At 36.3% G+C, this 18883-nt stretch overlaps 3 protein-coding genes across 3 annotated transcripts; 2 read left to right on the top strand and 1 right to left on the bottom strand.

The window, feature by feature from the left end:
• Nucleotides 1-3744: 3744 nt before the first annotated feature.
• LOC106401573 (photosystem I reaction center subunit III, chloroplastic) lies at nucleotides 3745-5323 on the top strand. The gene is made up of 2 exons (XM_013842115.2): nucleotides 3745-4331; nucleotides 4876-5323. Exons 1-2 carry the CDS (start codon nucleotides 3979-3981, stop codon nucleotides 5183-5185), a joined length of 663 nt encoding a protein of 220 aa, XP_013697569.1. The 5' UTR covers nucleotides 3745-3978; the 3' UTR covers nucleotides 5186-5323.
• A 4885-nt stretch (nucleotides 5324-10208) lies between these two features.
• On the bottom strand, nucleotides 10209-10945 carry LOC106414165. Its single transcript, XM_013854876.1, has 2 exons — nucleotides 10729-10945; nucleotides 10209-10657 (listed from the first exon to the last, which is right to left on the bottom strand). The coding sequence occupies exons 1-2, from the start codon at nucleotides 10943-10945 to the stop codon at nucleotides 10209-10211; spliced, it is 666 nt and encodes a 221-aa protein (XP_013710330.1).
• A 6621-nt stretch (nucleotides 10946-17566) lies between these two features.
• LOC106414176 (U3 small nucleolar RNA-associated protein 25-like) lies at nucleotides 17567-18067 on the top strand. Its single transcript, XM_013854883.1, has 2 exons — nucleotides 17567-17819; nucleotides 17940-18067. Exons 1-2 carry the CDS (start codon nucleotides 17567-17569, stop codon nucleotides 18065-18067), a joined length of 381 nt encoding a protein of 126 aa, XP_013710337.1.
• The last annotated feature ends 816 nt before the right edge of the window (nucleotides 18068-18883 follow it).

Here is an 18883-nt window from a genome sequence, read left to right as displayed (position 1 = left end):
TATTTTTTTGTTAGTATTTTTGCAATTATTTAAACAATGAACTTCTACAGCTTGAGAGGGGACAGATTCTGAAAGCGGATCCATACTTGGGGTTAAGAGAACCAAGCATCACCTTCCTTGCTGAATCACAATTTTCTGAGTCTTTCTTGGTTCTACCGTTACATTATTAAGCTGTTGAGAACAAAAGCATCATAATAGACATCTTACAGTATAACAGTGCTATTACGAGATCTTCACTTCTTCCTATATATGATAATATGTTGAGTTCTGTATCATTTGTAGTACAGTTCCCACACCAAATTAAGTTTAGAGATAGTAAAAATAGAAGACATGTTTATGCCTTTTGAGATTTCAATATGCATCGACAGAAACAATAGATGATTTTCTCGGTTTTCACATTAAAGTTTAAGAGGTATTCGATTGAACCACTAAGATCCGAAACGAATTTCAACTTTAGTTCTTTCATAATGTTTCTCAAAAAGGTCTAGAAGCTTGATCTTGAGCTCTGCATAATACAAAGAACATATAAAAGCAAGACTTGGTCCTAGAAGCTGCCAAAGTCCAATGTATGAGGGTTCTGAAGCAGAAGAAAATGTAAAAATCATTATACATTCATTCATTTATTAAATAATCTCATGAAACCACTGAATCATCGTCCACTTTACTGCTACTCTGTTGGGGGTTGATTAATGGAGATTTGTAAGTAGCTTCTAACTTAGTTGAGCTACCTATTTTGTTTGTTCTTGAGTGCAGAGTTGTGGACTTTTCGTCTCTGCATTTTCAGCAGATTTGAGCTACTTTTTATTGTCAAAGTTGTGGACTTCTTTTGGTCATTTAATCTAAATCTTTTTGTAGTTCTTACAAATCCCTTGCTTTGTGCTTTAGTGATTTGGTTACCAGTTGCTAAATCTCATTAGATTAAAAACTTCATGAGCAAGGAATTAATGACGTGTTAGAGAAAAACACAAAGAAAGAATTTACCGCAATTGTTCCAGCTATAGCACGTGCAGTAACACCAGCTATTGAAAAAAACATGTCTTCTGCAATTACAGAGTGCTTCCAGGTTTGAAATTAATGAGAAATGGTAGAGGTGATTTCTTTCTATTGTTGAAAATGCTTTTCTTTCTTTTATAAAGAGTGGAGGTGGTGACAAAGAAGTTAATCAGCTAGAAAAATCTGTTAATTCAAACCTTGAGGCAACAATAGCCGTCAACGTATCTACTGAGAATAAGGGAACTATACAAATTTTTTTATCTCTGTGTTAGTTTTATGGCCGCCAATGTTCAGGATTGTGTTCTCCAGTCTCTACTTTATACTATAATTCAGGTTAGAAATGGAATTGGTACACTGTTTAGTGGACCACGGTACCTGCTCATAAGGATTAAATGTATTTGATGGCTCACTCTCTCGTGCAAATGGTAGCAGTTGTAAGGTACATGGTTAAGGCGTAATCCTTGAAGCCACTGATCAAGCGGCGTGCTTCCAGAGTACCAATACATACATGCAATTGAGGCTTCCCATCATTCACTATTTTCTTCCACGTGACAAACAGTGGACTACAAGAAACGAAAAAAACACTGGACTATGAGTAAGAAAAGATTATGCATCAGGATACATCAAACCAATTATCCATATAAAAGAGTTAACATAAACACTGAATATATGATATGAGCCAAGTATGATTTCCACTACTGAACATAAATACTTGCAGCAAAAAAAAAGGGGTTTCACTACATAACAAACACCCTACATGCAAGAGCTAGAAGTGACAGAGCGTTTCTGCCTTATCCATAGAGTTTTTAGACAAAAACACATTCATTATACTAATTTCCCCTCCGGACCATGGCCATTTCAACACTTAAATGTACAACTATATTTACTATGAAGAAACAATCAACTACACTCAATTACAAACACTGCTAACTACTACAAACAATAACACAAGATTTTGAAGTTTTTATCATATAAGACATCTGAGCCGGAATACCCCTAGTAATATATAAAATATTACATAATTTTTATTTTTCATTTTATAAATGATTACTGAATTTATTCATGTATAATAATATTTCAAACTAATTTCAAAATTAGTGAAAATATTTAACTATAATTTCGAAAATGAAGATCTTGTAAAAATATTTTAAAACAGATTTGTTAGAATTTTAAAATAAATATATCTTATATTTAAAATGAAAATATATCAAAAGATATTAATTAAAGTATTTTAAAGATTCTATGTATTATTAGTCTTAATAAAATACATTTAATAAGATTTCTAAGTGATGATCCAAATTTTAAAAAATCACACATGAAAGAAGTCATGACTTCTATTTTAATATATAAGACGAGTGTAAATGCATATTTATAGAATTTTCTATTTTGAATTACGTAAATACAAGTGTAAATGCATATTTATAGGGTCATACAATAGGTTGTTAACACACAAAAATAATTATTTAATGTATTACAATTACCATCATTTATTATAAAAAAAATCGACGTGATTACGAAAATCAAAGTCTAGATGATGGTAAAAAGCTAAAAACCTTGCTTATTTAGAATACAATTTTTTTTTAATAACATAATTACAGAAAACTAAAGAAAGAAATAAGTAGAAGTTATCTAATGCGCAAAGCAGATGTTGGACATGTAGTCAAATTCCAAATAAGTTTTATCAAGGTTTTTTTCTAAGATCTAAACCACATTACATATAGGTCACCAGATTTACGGGTTCGATCTCGAATCCCGATCGGGTTTCAAAACAATAATTATACTACAGTAACTCTGACATACAAGTATAATATTTTGTACAAATAAAAATTAGATATTGAAAATAAACACTCGCACAGTTGCGCGGATTAAGGTCTAGTGATGTCCTTATAAATGAATTTCATCCATGTCCACACATTTCTTTTGTATGAATGTTAAATATGTAATATATATATATATATGTGAAATGGATGTCAAAACATAGAAAAAAATATCTATGATTTATTGTAACAATTATATTGTTTTATGTATCATAAAATTTGAAGAAAAATCAGTATAAAAATAAGAGGAATGAAGAGTAATGACATAAAAAATCTGACCAAACATTTTTTATTATTTTCTTGTTTGATCTCAACATTATCTAAACAAATTTTTTCTTCTTATTTAGTCACGTGAAATGCAACCTCATTCCTTCCCAAACTAGTTGTTTTTTATCATTAAAGTATAAGGACATATTGGTACAAAACACACCTCGATAAGATGAATTGTGTCCTACAAGTGTGATGTATCTACACAAAAGTGTCTTTTAAAGTAAATCACTCTTCAAACAAACGGATAAGTCATTTGAAAAAGATCTTAATATATATGAATGGTCTGATTTGTAACTGGAGAAATGGTGGACCATTTGTAATTCAAGTGTTTTAACTTTTAACAAATCAAAATTTGTAAAATTAAATAAAAATATATTCAACTGTAAAACGGCCAAAGATGAATATATTCAATAAAAAGTAAGAACCTTGATTGATAATAAATACATAACATTGGTAAAGGAACAGAAAACGAAAATACAATTACCGAAATTAGATAAGAGAAAACGAAAATACAATTAATGAAATTAGATAAGAGATAAAACCCAGAACCATTGATATAATTCAACAATTCGGCTTAATTCTTTGATTTTTAGACATTAATTCAATTATTGTTTTGAGAATATAAAATATATAGACATAGGTAAGTCGTGTGGTACTCCACATATCTTAAACATGAGATGAGAAAGGTACAAAATCCAAGGGAAAATCTCTTATCCATGACGTGTTACTTATCCACCACTAAAAACACGCCACATCATCAAAACCAGACCTCTTGTCTTATCTTTCTCTCCCTCCACTAATCCTATTTGTCTTGTAAAGAAATCTAAAGCTCATCTCTTAGCTCCTCTGTACTCCTCCTCCACACTTCCCTCCAACGAGTTCCAAAACCCGAGAAGCCATGTCGCTCACGATCCCGACGAACCTCGTTCTCAACCCGAGATCCAACAAATCTCTCACTCAATCCTTGCCTAAATCCACCGCGAGATTCGTCTGCTCCGACGACAAATCCGCGACGCAGCAACAGTCCATGAAGGCTTTCTCCACCGCAGTGGCTCTCTCCTCCATCCTCCTCTCAGCTCCGATGCCAGCCGTTGCTGATATCTCGGGGTTGACACCTTGCAAGGAGTCGAAACAGTTCGCCAAGAGGGAGAAGCAACAGATCAAGAAGCTTCAGTCATCTCTTAAGCTCTACGCTCCGGAAAGTGCTCCTGCTCTTGCTCTTAACGCTCAGATCGAGAAGACTAAACGCAGGTTCGTCTCCTCTACCAACCAAACATAGCTCAGAACTTTCATTCTTTTGCAACCTTGAATTGTTTAGATGTCAGTGATGATTCTGCTCCATTTCATCTGCTATTGAATCTTTGATTTTGGAGTAACATATTAGTTTATTAAATCCATGATTCAAGGCTACAGAACAAAAAAAAATTAAAAACTTTGAAATGTATATGTTAAAAAAAACTTTTTTTTGCTAACTTTTGCTGTGTTAGAAAAAACATTGAAACGTATATTTTGTTTTAAGAAAATTATTATTTTATTAGTTTTAAAAGTTATGAATAATATTTTTTTACAATTTTAAAGAAAACAAAATCCATATATAATATTTTATAAACTCTCTTAAATCTTACCTATTGAATGTTTTAATAATTGATATTTTATATATAAATTATTGATATATACATAAGATACGTTATTAGGATAGGGAGGACATGGGTTAGCACCTAAAATCGCCCTAGAATATGTACTACTGCCATGATTCGGATGTGGTAGTGAGATTAAAATTTCAAATGTTTGTTAGGTTCGACAACTATGGCAAGTATGGACTTCTCTGTGGCGCAGACGGTCTACCCCACCTGATAGTGAACGGAGATCAGCGGCATTGGGGAGAGTTCATAACTCCAGGCCTTCTCTTCCTCTACATTGCTGGATGGATCGGGTGGGTTGGAAGAAGCTACTTGATAGCAATCAGCGATGAGAAGAAACCAGCAATGAAAGAGATCATCATTGATGTTCCATTGGCTAGTCGCCTCATCTTCCGTGGTTTCATTTGGCCTGTTGCTGCTTACAGAGCGTTACTCAATGGCGATCTCATTGCCAAGGATGTCTAGAAAAACAAAAACAAATCTATATTTGTTGTTTTGGTTTGCTTCTCTCTCTTTCTCTCTATCTCATGTTTTCCAGTGTATGTATTGATATCTCTAATTAACTCTTCCATTTCTAAGAATATCTTTGGATTAAATGTTAAATGCTGAGAATCCTACATTGGAAACGAGAAGAACCTAAAAGTAGTAGATTAAGAGACATTGGCTTAGTTTGTTCTGCAAAAACTCTATTGTTATAATTGTTTGAACCGAGAACTGTCAACAAACTAGTGAATGAACGAGACGAGGACTCGTCGGTGGGGTTAGGAGAAGTCTTCATGCTGAGCTTGAACCGGATGGAGACGACCCGGAGAGAATAAGAAAAAAAGTGTGTATTGATTATAGCTAGGCCCGGTGAAGGGTTGCCTACATACCCCGAAAGGGGATTAAACCAATCGTAGTTCTACAACAAAGGATCACAAGTGCCTAGATGAAAGCATGTGTTGAAGTGTTTCTCTTTCTAGAAGAAGAGAGAGATGGAGGAGACACCAAAAGAGAGTCCAAGAGCCCTCTCAAAGGAGGTTGGCTCCTTATTTATAGAAAGGAGAGGTCTAAGGTTTCCTAGTGACCCCCCTTTTAAATGGGCTGAGCCCATTATCTTATAAGCCTTGTTGGGGATAAAGTCCATGTCCAACAATAATGGTTGTAACCCCCGACCGTCACTTTCCGTCAGTGGGTCCTGTATGCACTCTCCACCCGAAGGCATACCTTGGTCCGACCGTCGTTATATTTGGAGACTCAAAAGGCTCGTATACTAACCATGTGAGCATTATGTTTTTCCATGTATTTTACTTCCACTTACACGACATTGGATATTACATAACTTAAGATTCACAAACTTGATTGTATGATCACACAAATAAGAACTACTTTTCTTATTAATCTCTATAAAGGAAAACTCTCTTAAAAACCCTAAGCTCACAATCACACAGACTCATAAGTTATGCAACACACTTTGCATCTCCTTATATATGACTCAAACTTTCCTAAACTCATTAGGTTTAACATATTAGAATATTTCCTAATCTTTATAAATAATCTCAACTCATTAGGATAAGGTAGCTTGCTATGTTTTTCATGTATTTTATCTCTACTCACACGACACTGGATATTATAGAACTTAGGAATCACGAACTTGATTGTATGATCACACAAATAAGAACTACTCTTCTTATTAATCTCTATTAAGGAAAACTCTCCCAAAAACCTTAAGCTCACAATCACACAAACTCATAAGTTATGCAACACATTTTGCATCTCCTTATATATGACTCAAACTTCCCTAAACTCATTAGGTTTAACATATTAGAATATTTCCTAATACTTATAAATAATCTCAACTCATTAGGATTAGGTAGCTTGCTATGTTTTTCATGTATTTTATCTCCATTCACACGACACTGGATATTATAGAACTTAGGAATCACGAACTTGATTGTATGATCACACAAATAAGAACTACTCTTCTTATTAATCTCTATTGAGGAAAACTCTCTCAGAAACCTTAAGCTCACAATCACACAGACTCATAAGTTATGCAACACACTTTGCATCTCCTTATATATGACTCAAACTTCTCTTAACTCATTAGGTTTAGCATATTAGAATATTTCATAATCCTTATAAATAATCTCAACTCATTAGGATTAGGTAGCTTGCTTCTCAAGCTACTTCAAGCTTAATCCAACATTCTCCCCTTTAAGCTTGAAGCTCCTTGTCGCTAAGTCTATCATCCCAATGTAATATCTTATTTCTCTGAATATGATTCTTCCTAAAGCCTTCGTTCAGATGTATGCCCTATGTTTCTCTCCAGGAACGTGTTCCACTTCTACTTGCCCATTTTCCACACACTCTCTTATGAAATGATACCTCTTGTGTATATGGTTACCCCTTCCGTGAAAAACCGGGTTCCTTGTTAATGCAATCACCGACTGATTGTCAATGCGTATCACGACTTCCTCACACGGCTCCCATGTTACTTCACTTAGCAAATCTTGAAGCCACATTGCTTGTCTCGCGGCTGTTGGACCCAATTTCGGTCAGTACATTAATGGGCTGCGATCAAAGATATGGGCCGTAAGGAACTGAAGCCCATAGCAAGCAATCAAGCTCGAAAGCGAAGACTTCGAGGTCCCGGAGATCGCGGAGCAGTCCCGTAGATTGCAGAGCAGTTACGGAGATCACGAGGTCGACTTACTATAAAGGAAGGAGAACGGACATGAAGAAGGACACGTTGAAAACCCTAGAGAGAGGTACACACATACATCGACCTTGTTTTCATCTCAGTCTTGGATCCTTTCTTTACCGATCTCATTTTGTATCACTCGATCTAGTTCAACTCATTGTATTCGATCTTATTCATCAATAAAGTCCATTTTTACCTACTGGAAAATGTTTACATCGTTGTGTTCTAAAGATATCGCTGCCTACATCATTTGTCTTCCCTATATCAAACTCCCGATCATTATCAAATACTTAGTGTAGATTTTAGGTTCTACAGCGGCTTTTGTCCCTGCCATAAACTAAGCCTCACACGACGATAGAGCAACCGTATCTTGCTTTTGGGAACACCAAGTTATTGGGCTATCTCCAAGATAGAATATATTATGGCCTGTTGTACTCTTACCATCATCAGGATCTTCATTACACGAACTGTCACTATATCCAACGAGCTTCGTCACAATCATTGACGATCGCGCAAACGACAGTCCATATGTAAGACTTCCTCGTAAGTACGGCATAACTTGTTTCATGGCAGATCCATGCAGCTCTCTGGGGCTCTGTATGTACCAACTTAGTACTCCTACACAAAATGACAAGTCTGGTATGGCGTGGAGAAGATAACGTAAGCAGCCAATGTTTCTTCTATATCTTATTGCATCTATCTCCTTCTCGTTCTCTGCTTTCAAAAGTTTCAGACCAACTTCCACCGGTGTTTGGCATGGGTTGCACTTGTCCAACCCGTCTTCTTCCAATATCTTTGACGCATATCTCTTCTGGTTAAGGGTTATCCCACTCTCATGCGGATACACCTCTATACCGAGATAATATGTTAATCTCTCCAAGTCACTCATATCAAACTTGCTCCCCATGCTGTCTTTGAATTCTTGTATGATTCTTGCATTGGTCTGTGTTACAAACATATCATCTACGTACACATCAACCACCAGTAAGTTGTCATTAACTACTTTTCGATAGACTGAGGGCTCTTTCGAACACTTTGTGAATCGTAACTCGCAAAGTATATGATTCAGCTTGTTATTCCAGGCTCTCGGAGCTTGTCTCAGCCCGTACAATGCCTTCTTGAGCTTATAAACCTTATTTTCTTCTCCCCTCTTTTCGAAACCTTCCGGTTGTGTAACATACACTGTCTCTTTGAGTTCTCCATGCACGAAAGCGGTTTTTACATCCAAATGATGTACTTCCCATACATAAGTTGCAGCATGGTTCACAAGAAGTCTTATTGTTTCAATCCGTGCAACTGGAGCGAAAACTTCGTCAAAATCAATTCCATATCGTCTTACATACCTTTTTGCAACTAGCCGCGATTTCTACTTGTTCATACTTCCATATGTGTTACGTTTTATTTTGAACACCCACTTCAAACCTATTGGTTTTTCTCCATAAGGAAGATCAACGAGAATCCACGTTTCATTCTTCTCGATGGACTCTATCTCTTCTACGTAAGCTTGTGTCCACTCCTTTGACTCCTTAGCTTCATTAGAATTCTTCGGCTCATTGTTTAGATACATTAGTATCTCTTCTCCAAGCTCTTCAGCCAGTAGTATGTAGTCATCCAGGTACTTAGGCTTCATGTGTTCTCTTTCTGATCTTCTTAGTGGTTGTGGCTCAATGAACTCTGCTTCTTCGTCGTTACTTACTGAGTCATCATCCTCGGGTGCCTGTATGTTGCTTGTATCAGTTGCTTGCTCTAGACACAATTTCTCTGACTCGGTGGTTAGACCATGGTTTCCAAAATTTCCAAGTGTAACAAAAAAGTTGCCATTAGAAGAAGACTTGGTCTTGTTTGCGTCCCAGTTCTAGCTCTTTGCCTCATCAAAGATTACATCTCGGTTTACTATGATTTTCTTCGTGTTCGGATCAAACAAGCGGTATTTTTTTGATCCCGGCTCTGTTCCCAAGTGCACTAGCATTCTTGTTCGATCATCAAGCTTCTTTAGTAACTTTGCCTCTACCTTTGCGTAAGATATGCACCCAAAGACGCGTATGTGATCAATCCTCGGCTTCTTCTCGCGATACGCCTCGTAGGGAGTTCTCTCCTTTAGTGCTCGAGTTGCTACACGGTTCAACATATACGTGGAGTGTCGCGTTGCCTCTCCCCACATATAGTTTGGTACATGCATATGTTTCATAGTGCTTTTGTCATCTCCATCAAGGTTTGATTCCTTCGTTCAACCACCCCATTCTGTTGGAGTGTATATGGAGCAGTAAGATGTCTTCTTATCCCAATACTATCGCAGTATTCATTGAATTCTTTGGACACAAATTCTCCACCTCTGTCTGTTCTAAAAGTAACGATCTTCTTACCTGTTTCTTGCTCCACCGTGTCTCTCAATTTTTTAAATTTGGTGAACGCTTCATTCTTCTCCTTCAGTAACATACTCCACATGTATCTCGTATGATCATCTTTAACAACAAATATGTATCTCTTTCCTGCCGGCGTTGTTGGACTTATAGGTACGCAAAGATCTCTGTGCAGGTGTTCTAATGCCTTGTTAGCTCGATATGTAGTAGATTTAGGGAATACTTTTCTTACTTGTTTGCCAAGTAAACAAGACCCACACACTTCTTTCTCGATACTAATGTTTGGCATGCCAAGAACTAGTTCCTTTTGCATCATGTTCTTCAAGCAATTAAGGTTTATATGACCCAATCGCGAATGCCATCTTCGTGATTCATTCTCTGTTGATGTGTGGAGACACGTACTTGGCTTTATTCCCATATGAACTTTATACAGCCGATTTCTTCATCATCTAGCTTTGACGAGTAAATTCCCGTATTGATCGTGCATTGTCAACTCTTCTCCTTTCATCCTGATATAACAGCCTGCTTCAGTTGCTTGACCTAAGCTTATGATATTACTCTTCAGATCAGGGATGGAGTACACATCAGTCATCTTTCTCGACTCTCCGTTCATGTCGGTGCAAGATATTGTGCCTTTTCCCTTGATATCTATACGGGAGTCATCGCCAAACCGTACTTTTCCGGTAATGGCATTGTTAATGCTAGAAAAATACCTTCTATCTCCGGTCATATGGTTGCTAGCTCCGTTGTCGAGGTACCACATATTCTCTTGCAAGTCGTTCTTCTCGTTCAAGAACACTACTTCATGCATCATAAGTTCATCAGCTTCTTGTGTTGAGGTATTGTCGTTTTCTTGAGCCTCCTGTAACTTTAGTAGACAGTCTGGACATTGAGCTACGAAGTGGCCAACTTTGTCACACTTTAACAAGTTATCCTTGAGGCATCTCGTCCTCCATTGAAACGACCTCGACCTCTTCCCCTATAGTAATGAGAACGACCACCTCTGCCTCCTCCTCTGTATGTATCTCCATAGTAGTCTCGATTTGCTTGTTCTTGATATGATTGGTTTGTTTGATCTTTTGGGGTACGGTTTGTTTGATTAGAAGCTCCATCGGCATACATCAATTTTCCTTGCTCTTCTTCATCAGCAATCTGCTCCTTGTATGCCTTTAGACGTCCCATAATATCGTCAAAACTTGTCGTGTTAAGGTCTAACACTTGCTCAAGCGAGGCTACTATGTGTATGTATTTCTTTCGGGGAAGACTCGTAAGAAACTTCTTCACAAGCTTTACTTCTTCAATATTGACTCCAGGGCTGCTGACTTAGATGCAAGTTATAGTAGTTTGCCTCCAAAATCATCAATACTTTCGGTATCTTTCATCTTTAACCTATCAAAATCACTCATCAATATTTTAAACCTAGCCTCCTTGACACGCTCAGCTCCTACGTGTCTAGTCTTGATAGCCTCCCACACTTGTTTAGACGTGGGAAGCTCTCCCACTTGCAATATGAGTGCTTCAGGTATTGATTGAAATAGCAGTGCCACAGCCATGTCATTCTAATCGCCATGGTGTCTCCATCTCGATTGCTTCCCAAACCTTATGCACTTTAAGAGTAACCTTCATTCTCATGGCCCAGATGGTGTAATTCGTTGAGTTGAGCATGAGACACTGTATAGATGAAGGTCCTCCACCTTCTTTCACCTTCCCGGTCGTAGGTATAATATAACCCATGATTTCGCCTGGCTTTGCACCAAATATAGAACTTAGGATTCACGAACTTGATTGTATGATCACACAAATAAGAACTACTCTTCTTATTAATCTCTCTTAAGGAAAACTCTCTCAAAAACCTTATGTTCACAATCACACAAACTCATAACTTATGCAACACACTTAACATTTCGTTATATATAACTCAAACTTTCCTGAACTCATTAGATTTTACATATTAGAATATTTCCTAATCTTTATAGATAATCTCAACTCATTAGGATTAGGTAGTCTGCTTCTCAAGTTACTTCAAGCTTAATCCAACAGACTAGATTTTGACCTGTGCGCCCGCGCGGATGTATTTAAAAAAAAATATGTTGCTATTTGTTTTTTATGTCACTATTTAGGGTGGAGAAAAAAACTCGATTTCGAAGAACCGAACTGTTTCCAATCCGAATAAGTAGTACCAAATCCGAACCGAAATTGATTAAATATCCGAATTATTCAAGATTTTGGTATTTGAAGAACTGAAACCTAATCCGATCTGAATCGAAGTATTTTGGGTATCCAAAATAGATTTATATACTTATACATTTTAATTATTTTTAGATTTAATATATATAAAAACATCCAGAATATATATGATACTTTTAAGTTCGTTTAAATACTTGAAAATATATACAAATAATCAAACGTAAATATCTAAAATAGTAAAAATATACTCAAAACTCCAAAAATACTCAAAATAATTATTAATTCTCTATTCAAATATTTAAACCAAACCAATTTATATGTTAAGTTAGGTACTCTGACATATGTTATTCAAATTTATATGTAATATATTCTATTGTTTATAGATTTTTAAAAATTAAAGCATTTAATAAATTTAAAATTTTTTAAAATAATTTAAATTGGTTATCCAAATCCGAACCAAATCCTCAAAGATTTGAACCAAATACGAAATCCCAAACAGACCCGAAAATGAACCGGAACATCCACCCCTAATCACTATTATATATCATATATGTGTCATCATAGGTTACAAAAATATGTGTTATCATATAATTAATTGTATTTTGTATGTACCATCAAATAAGTAATCTTATAATTAATAATACTTTATACGTACAATCATATAAATAATCACATATATTATATTTTTAAATTTCAATGTGAAATAGAAAAACCATAATTTAAGTTGGTGTTTGAAATTGGGCTTTGTATTCTATTTTTCTTATATACATTGAAAACATTTTTAAAATGGTTATTGGAAAATATGTTAGTAAAAATCAAATTTTGAATATATGTATATTTTTGAATTAATTTTTGATATAAATCAATTTTAAATTGTTATTTTGATTTGAATATGTATATCAAGTAACATAAGCACATTACTTTTTTAATATAATGTAATAGACTTCTAATTTTTTTAATAGCATAAGCCCATTACTTTTTTTTTCCTAACTTACTGCTATCCACGTTTCAAAACAACACTTTTTTTTAACTGCTATCTATGTTGTCAAACAAAAGCTTAAAGTATTTTTACTTTAATAAGATAGATATTATTTTCTGATAAATCACTCATCATTAAATTGTTTCAGATTAAATATGTTTAACTTTGAGTTATTTCTAGACAAGTGATTAAGAAGATAAAAGTATATTTTAAATTATGTGTACACTAAGTTACAATTATTAAAAATCAGGATGTTGCAACGGTTTTACACATGCTAAAGAATTTTAATCTGGATTGTGACACGAGAAGACATTTGTATTAGGCATGAGACTTTTATCCGAGATCCAGATTCGATCTGAAATCCAATCCGGATCCGATTCAAAAATCCAGATATCCGAAATGGCTGAATCCGGATCTGGATAGTAAAATGTTGGATCCGTTAAAGCCGGATCCGGATATCTTGATTTTTAGTCCGGATATCTAGATCCCTAATTTTATTAATAATTATTTTAAAAAATAGCAATATATATAAACTAATTTTATTTATTGTATTTTCATTTTTATAATAGTGTATATAAATTTTATGAAATTTTTTGTAATTTTATACATAGAAATAATTAAAATATAATATACATTTTTATTTTTAAATTATTTTTAATAATTTATATATATTAATATAGTTTTTTAAGGATTCAAATCCGGATCCGGATATCCGCCGGATATTACAATTTTTAGAAGAATATCCGACATCCGGATATCCGAAAACCTCGGATCCGGATAAAAATAGTAAAATCATGGATCCATAAAATAAAGATCCGGATCAGGATACCTTAAAATTCCCCGATACCCGACCTGTCCCATGCTTAATTTGTATAAAGGGAATCACACCCTATAAACAAACAAAAACCAAATTTAAAAGTAACAAAAGCAACTTTCTCTATCTTCATTTCTTTTCCTATCTACCCTCTTTTTATAAATCTAATTTTGCTTCTTCTTTTTTTTGTTACTTCACTAATTCCCACTTGTATGAACAACATGGATACTTGCTTGTTTCCTTCGTTTTGCAAGATGTTATTTTTTCGTAACATCGAACTTTTTTATTAGTATATGGAAGGAGCCAAAATAATCATAAAACCCAAATAATCAAACCTCAATTTACAGAACAACTACCGTTAGTCCCAAACTCTGTATGTATAGTGGTTTGATTGGTTGAGTTTTAGAAGGTCATTGCACCTTTTTTTAAATAAATATTATTAAATACCCGCTTAATCGGAAAAATCAGTTCCGTTTACAAACTCCCTCTAAACAAAATAGCCCAATTTAATCCTAATACAAACTAGTTTCGCCCGCCGACTAAACCCGGCACATTTCGCTAGCCGTCTTTGGAGTCATTAGGAATCAAAACCGTTCTCAACCCTCGACGATTGCCACGTGAAAGTGAGGTTCTCCTAGTTTTCTAGGATGCCGGTATTTCCCGTCTCGTCTACGGTGTAGCTAGCTTCCGATGAACTCCACGAAACTTGTAACCGTCACCGTCTATGAGGTGCTCGACGAACAATAGAGGAGTGTTTCAGGTACTTACCACGAACAAGCCAAGTATGTACGCAACGTTTGAAACGCCTCCCAAACTGAGCAAGCACTCGCCACTGCCGTCACCATATCTGCAAAGTTGGGTTGGGCTCACCACCACTCTCGATCAAGAGTCTCAAACCCTGCAAGGATGTCAAGATCACCACCACATTATCTCATACGAAAATAATGTGGTCCTGGGAACGCAAACAAAGACCACAAGGAGACACCGAGCCGGCTAATGACCCTCCCGAGAACCGACTCGCCAAGTGCCCATTCTATAACCGAAGAGAAGAAACCAAGCTGCTAAGTCCCAACTCCGGTGTCGACAGAGCGGGCATGAACAATCATAAATGAGACAATCCAAGCAAAAGCCGCAGCCTTTGCAAAAGAATCCGAGCGAGAGCCGAGCGGAGAACAACGGACGTGAAGGAATTGCATCAAAAAAATTAACAATCTCGTTCCTTTAAAGGTATAGTTGTCCAAAAATTTAGTTGACCCCACAAAAAAATGTGTCACAAGTAGAAAATGTCTATGAGTATAAGAAAAACTCAAAATGTATTCTAGAGTAATCAACTCTTAAATAAATGGTGGTCATTTCCGCCTGTCTTATTGCCTAATATTGTATGCATGTTAGAAGAAAGCCCATGGAGTAGCGGCCTTTCTTGAAGCATAGGCAACTCCATTATGTCCTAATATGTTGAAGGAATATATTAGGACTGATCATCAAGTATTGGCATAGACCCAAAAAGCTTTTTAAGAAATTATGAATGGCCTTCACGCTGTGAATCCCGAAAGTCTATTGAATTAAACTGTTCTAAAATTCGTTTTCACTGGGCCTGCATACTTCCATAAGGAGAATCAGGACTGATAAGAGGCCACTTCTGGAAAATAGTCTTATCATCTCGATTAGGATGATATATAACTTGGTTTCATAGTAAAAACTCTGTATTTTGGTCTGTACTTTTAAATTTTGTATGCTGCTAAACTGAAAACTCATGTTTGGTTTCGTAATGAGAATCTGTATTTTTGCTTTTATTATATATTGAGAATCTCAATGAATTAATCCTCAATGAGAGTGATCTTTTATCACTCATCAAATATACATATATATGGCTATTATATCATTTTATCGTCAAAAAAATAATCATTTACCTTGCTCCAAAATACAACCTATTGTTATAAATCATTATGTGGATGGTCCATAACCATGACCAAGACAAGGCCAAACCGCGGCCCAAAAGGAGAGAGAGTCGGCGGCCCAAGAGGAGAGAGAGACGGCCGACTATAGATCTAGGAAGTTTCCATTTATCCGTTTTAGATCTTTTCCTATTTCATGTTGTATTAGGTTTTGATAATTTCCTTTTCATATACTTTGTAATCCTTATATAAGGAACCTCTATTACTCATTAATAATACACAGAAACAATTCCCCATTCTTTTACAACACGTTATCAGCACGATCGTCTCTAGATCCCTGAGACAAATCGAAACCTCTAAACCTAAAAGCTAAAACCGGCGACCACAACCCAAAAACCCTAAACCCTAATCTTGTTCTTAATTCATTCAAGAATTCAATTGATCTCTCTTGAAACCTAGAAGTTCTCAGATCACGTTCCAGCTCAGAAGAACCCGTCCAGCTCGCATCCACACCCGAGACGCGATCGACCCGAGACGACCCGATCCCCGCGCAGCTCGCAGCCGAGACATGTCCAGCCCGCGATCGTCCCATCCGCGACCCGAGTGCATCCGATCGTTCTCTCTCTCTCTCTAAAGGTGGTCCGGTTCTAAATCCCCTACAAAGCAAAGGTATAACTTAATCTGAGAACCTAGATTGATAAGAAACCCTAATCCATAATTATGGAAACTTTGATCTTGATCAAAACCCTAAAAACCTACAAGATTAAAATCGGCAATCTCTTAACTAGAAATATAGAAATCGATTCCTTAGAACTTGAATTGATTGTTCCTGATTTGATTTTAAGAAACCCTAAGTTTTGGAATCGAAACCCTAAACCCTAAAGAGCTGAATTCGATTTTTGATTGAATGTTTTGATGTTTGAGGTTTTAGGATTGTTAGATTGATTGAAGTAATCTAATCTAGAACTTGAATCCTAAAGGCCTTGAAACCTTTAATTAAACCGGCAGCCTTAGTTTTAAAGTTGAAACCCTAAACTCATAAACCTAATTGCTAAATTTGTTTGCATATATATGAATCTGAAATTGAAATTGTATTAATGAAATCGACCAGCATGTAGAAACATATGAATTCGAATCTGATTGCATTTAAATTCATATGGCCGTGTGGCATTAATCTCTCTAGTACATGTAGAATCAAATACTAGGATTGTTCGCACCATGGTCAAATAGAATTACATGTCCGATCCTATTGATTGTCTGCATAGTCGTGCGGCTTGTTTGTCCGCTCCATGGTCGTTTAGATTGATTGTGGCCGAGCTTGTTGTACCATGCGGCCACATGATCACATTATGAACCTAAATTGAAATGATAATGTGATACAGATGTCAAAAATCTCAAATAGAGACTATGCAGCCCTTAATCTCTCCGGAGATAACTACTTACAGTGGGCGCTAGATACAAAGATCAGCTTAAGGTCAAAGGGACTTGGTGATACAATCATCAAGGACAACAATGAGATTGATAAGAATCGGTACATGGCTATAAGTATTATACGCCATCACCTCATTGAAGGTCTAAAAGATCAGTACATTACGATGGAAAATCCACTAGAGCTTTGGGATGCTTTACAGCATAGATATGATCACCAGAAAACGGTGTTACTCCCAAAAGCTAGAAATGACTGGAAGAATCTAAGATTCATGGATTATAAGTCGGTGGATGAGTACAATTCAGTCTTGTTCAAGACGGTCTCGATGCTGAGACTTTGTGGTGAAGTAGTAACCGAAGAAGAGTTGCTCGAGAAAACATTCTCTACGTTTCATTCCTCAAACATAATCCTGCAGCAGCAGTACCGAATGAAAGGCTTCGCCACATAAACTGATCTGATCTCGTGCCTACTCCTGGCCGAGGCAAACAATGAGCTCCTGATGAAGAACAGAGAAGCTAGACCTGTCGGATCTGCCCCATTACCAGAGGCCAATGAAGTTGAAAAGAAAAATCCCAACGAGTGCAATTACATCCAGAATGATAAGAGATCACATGGCAAAGGCCGTGGTGGATACAGGAATCGTGACAATTACTCGAACAGTCGAGATAAGTACTTGGCCGGCCGGAAAGGAAACCACAGTAACCGTGGTCGTGGTTCCAATCCTGGCCGTGGCCGAGGCGGATATGGACGAGGTCGAGGCGGCATATCCAAACCGTCTTACTCAACCAAATCTGTTTGTCACAGATGTGGGATGAGCAACCATTGGGCCAAGAATTGTAGAACTCCTAAGCACTTATGTGAGCTCTACCAAGAGAGCCTTAAGGACAAGAACCCGGAGGCTCATATGGTTCATGAATCCGGTTATGAGGCTGATAAAGAATCCGATGTTGCAAATGATGACCTGATGGATTTTGAGACTTCTGATTGTCTCAAAGACTAAATTTTCGATACGACTTGTTTTTACTGCTTTATGATTGTTTTATGATTGATTTGGTGTTTTTATTTTTTGTGTTCTGCAAACTTTAATAAAATGAAAGTTTTGAAGTCTCTGAGAAATGAAATCTTATTTATAGAAATGAATGACGAAATGAGCATACTCGTAGTGGATAGTGGCACAAGTCATACAATACTTAGAGATAAAAGATACTTCTTAAATCTCACAATGCAAAGTGCAAACGTACACACCATTGCAGGTGTAGCCTGCCTGATTGAAGGTCACGGCCAGGCTTATGTATTGATGCCTAAGGGCACTCATCTAGAGATCAGAAATGCCTTGTATTCCCCAAGCTCTAAAATGAGCCTATTAAGTTTCAAAGACATAAGATTGAACGGTTTCCATCTTGAAACATGGGAAGAAGGAAATAAAGAATTCCTTAACATAATTTCAATCACCAAAGGCTATAAAAGGATCCTAGAAACCTTACCTGCAATGTCTACTGGTCTATACTATGCAAAGGTCAGTATGATCGAGGCTAATGCCTGCGACAATTTCACTCTATGGCATAACCGGCTTGGCCATCCCGGTACTAACATGATGCGAAAGTTGATGATGAATTCACAAGGGCACACGTTCAAAGGAGTTGTCCCATACAATCTCACATGTGCAGCATGTGCACAAGGGAAACTCATAACTAGGCCATCACCAGCCAAAGTTAATAAAGAGATTATAAATTTTCTGGAAAGGATTCAGGGAGACATATGTGGACCAATACACCCACCTAGTGGGACATTTCGGTATTTCATGGTCCTGATTGAT

The sequence above is a fragment of the Brassica napus genome, chromosome C5 (genome assembly GCF_020379485.1).
Source record: "Brassica napus cultivar Da-Ae chromosome C5, Da-Ae, whole genome shotgun sequence".
Lineage (NCBI taxonomy): Eukaryota > Viridiplantae > Streptophyta > Magnoliopsida > Brassicales > Brassicaceae > Brassica > Brassica napus.
Note: the sequence above shows the minus strand (reverse complement) of the source record. Positions and strands in the feature narration are given on the sequence as shown.

What these genes read in the sequence shown, in the direction of transcription:
- LOC106401573 (XM_013842115.2), top strand. Translation starts at nt 3,979, where the DNA reads ATGTCGCTCACGATCCCGACGAACCTCGTTCTCAACCCGAGATCCAAC. An exon ending in ATCGAGAAGACTAAACGCAG is followed by an intron (nt 4,332 to 4,875) that starts GTTCGTCTCCTC and finishes AATGTTTGTTAG; the next exon opens with GTTCGACAACTATGGCAAGT.
- LOC106414165 (XM_013854876.1), bottom strand. Translation starts at nt 10,945, where the DNA reads ATGGGACGTCTAAAGGCATACAAGGAGCAGATTGCTGATGAAGAAGAG. An exon ending in CTATAGGGGAAGAGGTCGAG is followed by an intron (nt 10,658 to 10,728) that starts GTCGTTTCAATG and finishes GCCACTTCGTAG; the next exon opens with CTCAATGTCCAGACTGTCTA.
- LOC106414176 (XM_013854883.1), top strand. Translation starts at nt 17,567, where the DNA reads ATGAAGAACAGAGAAGCTAGACCTGTCGGATCTGCCCCATTACCAGAG. An exon ending in CCGAGGCGGATATGGACGAG is followed by an intron (nt 17,820 to 17,939) that starts GTCGAGGCGGCA and finishes AGCTCTACCAAG; the next exon opens with AGAGCCTTAAGGACAAGAAC.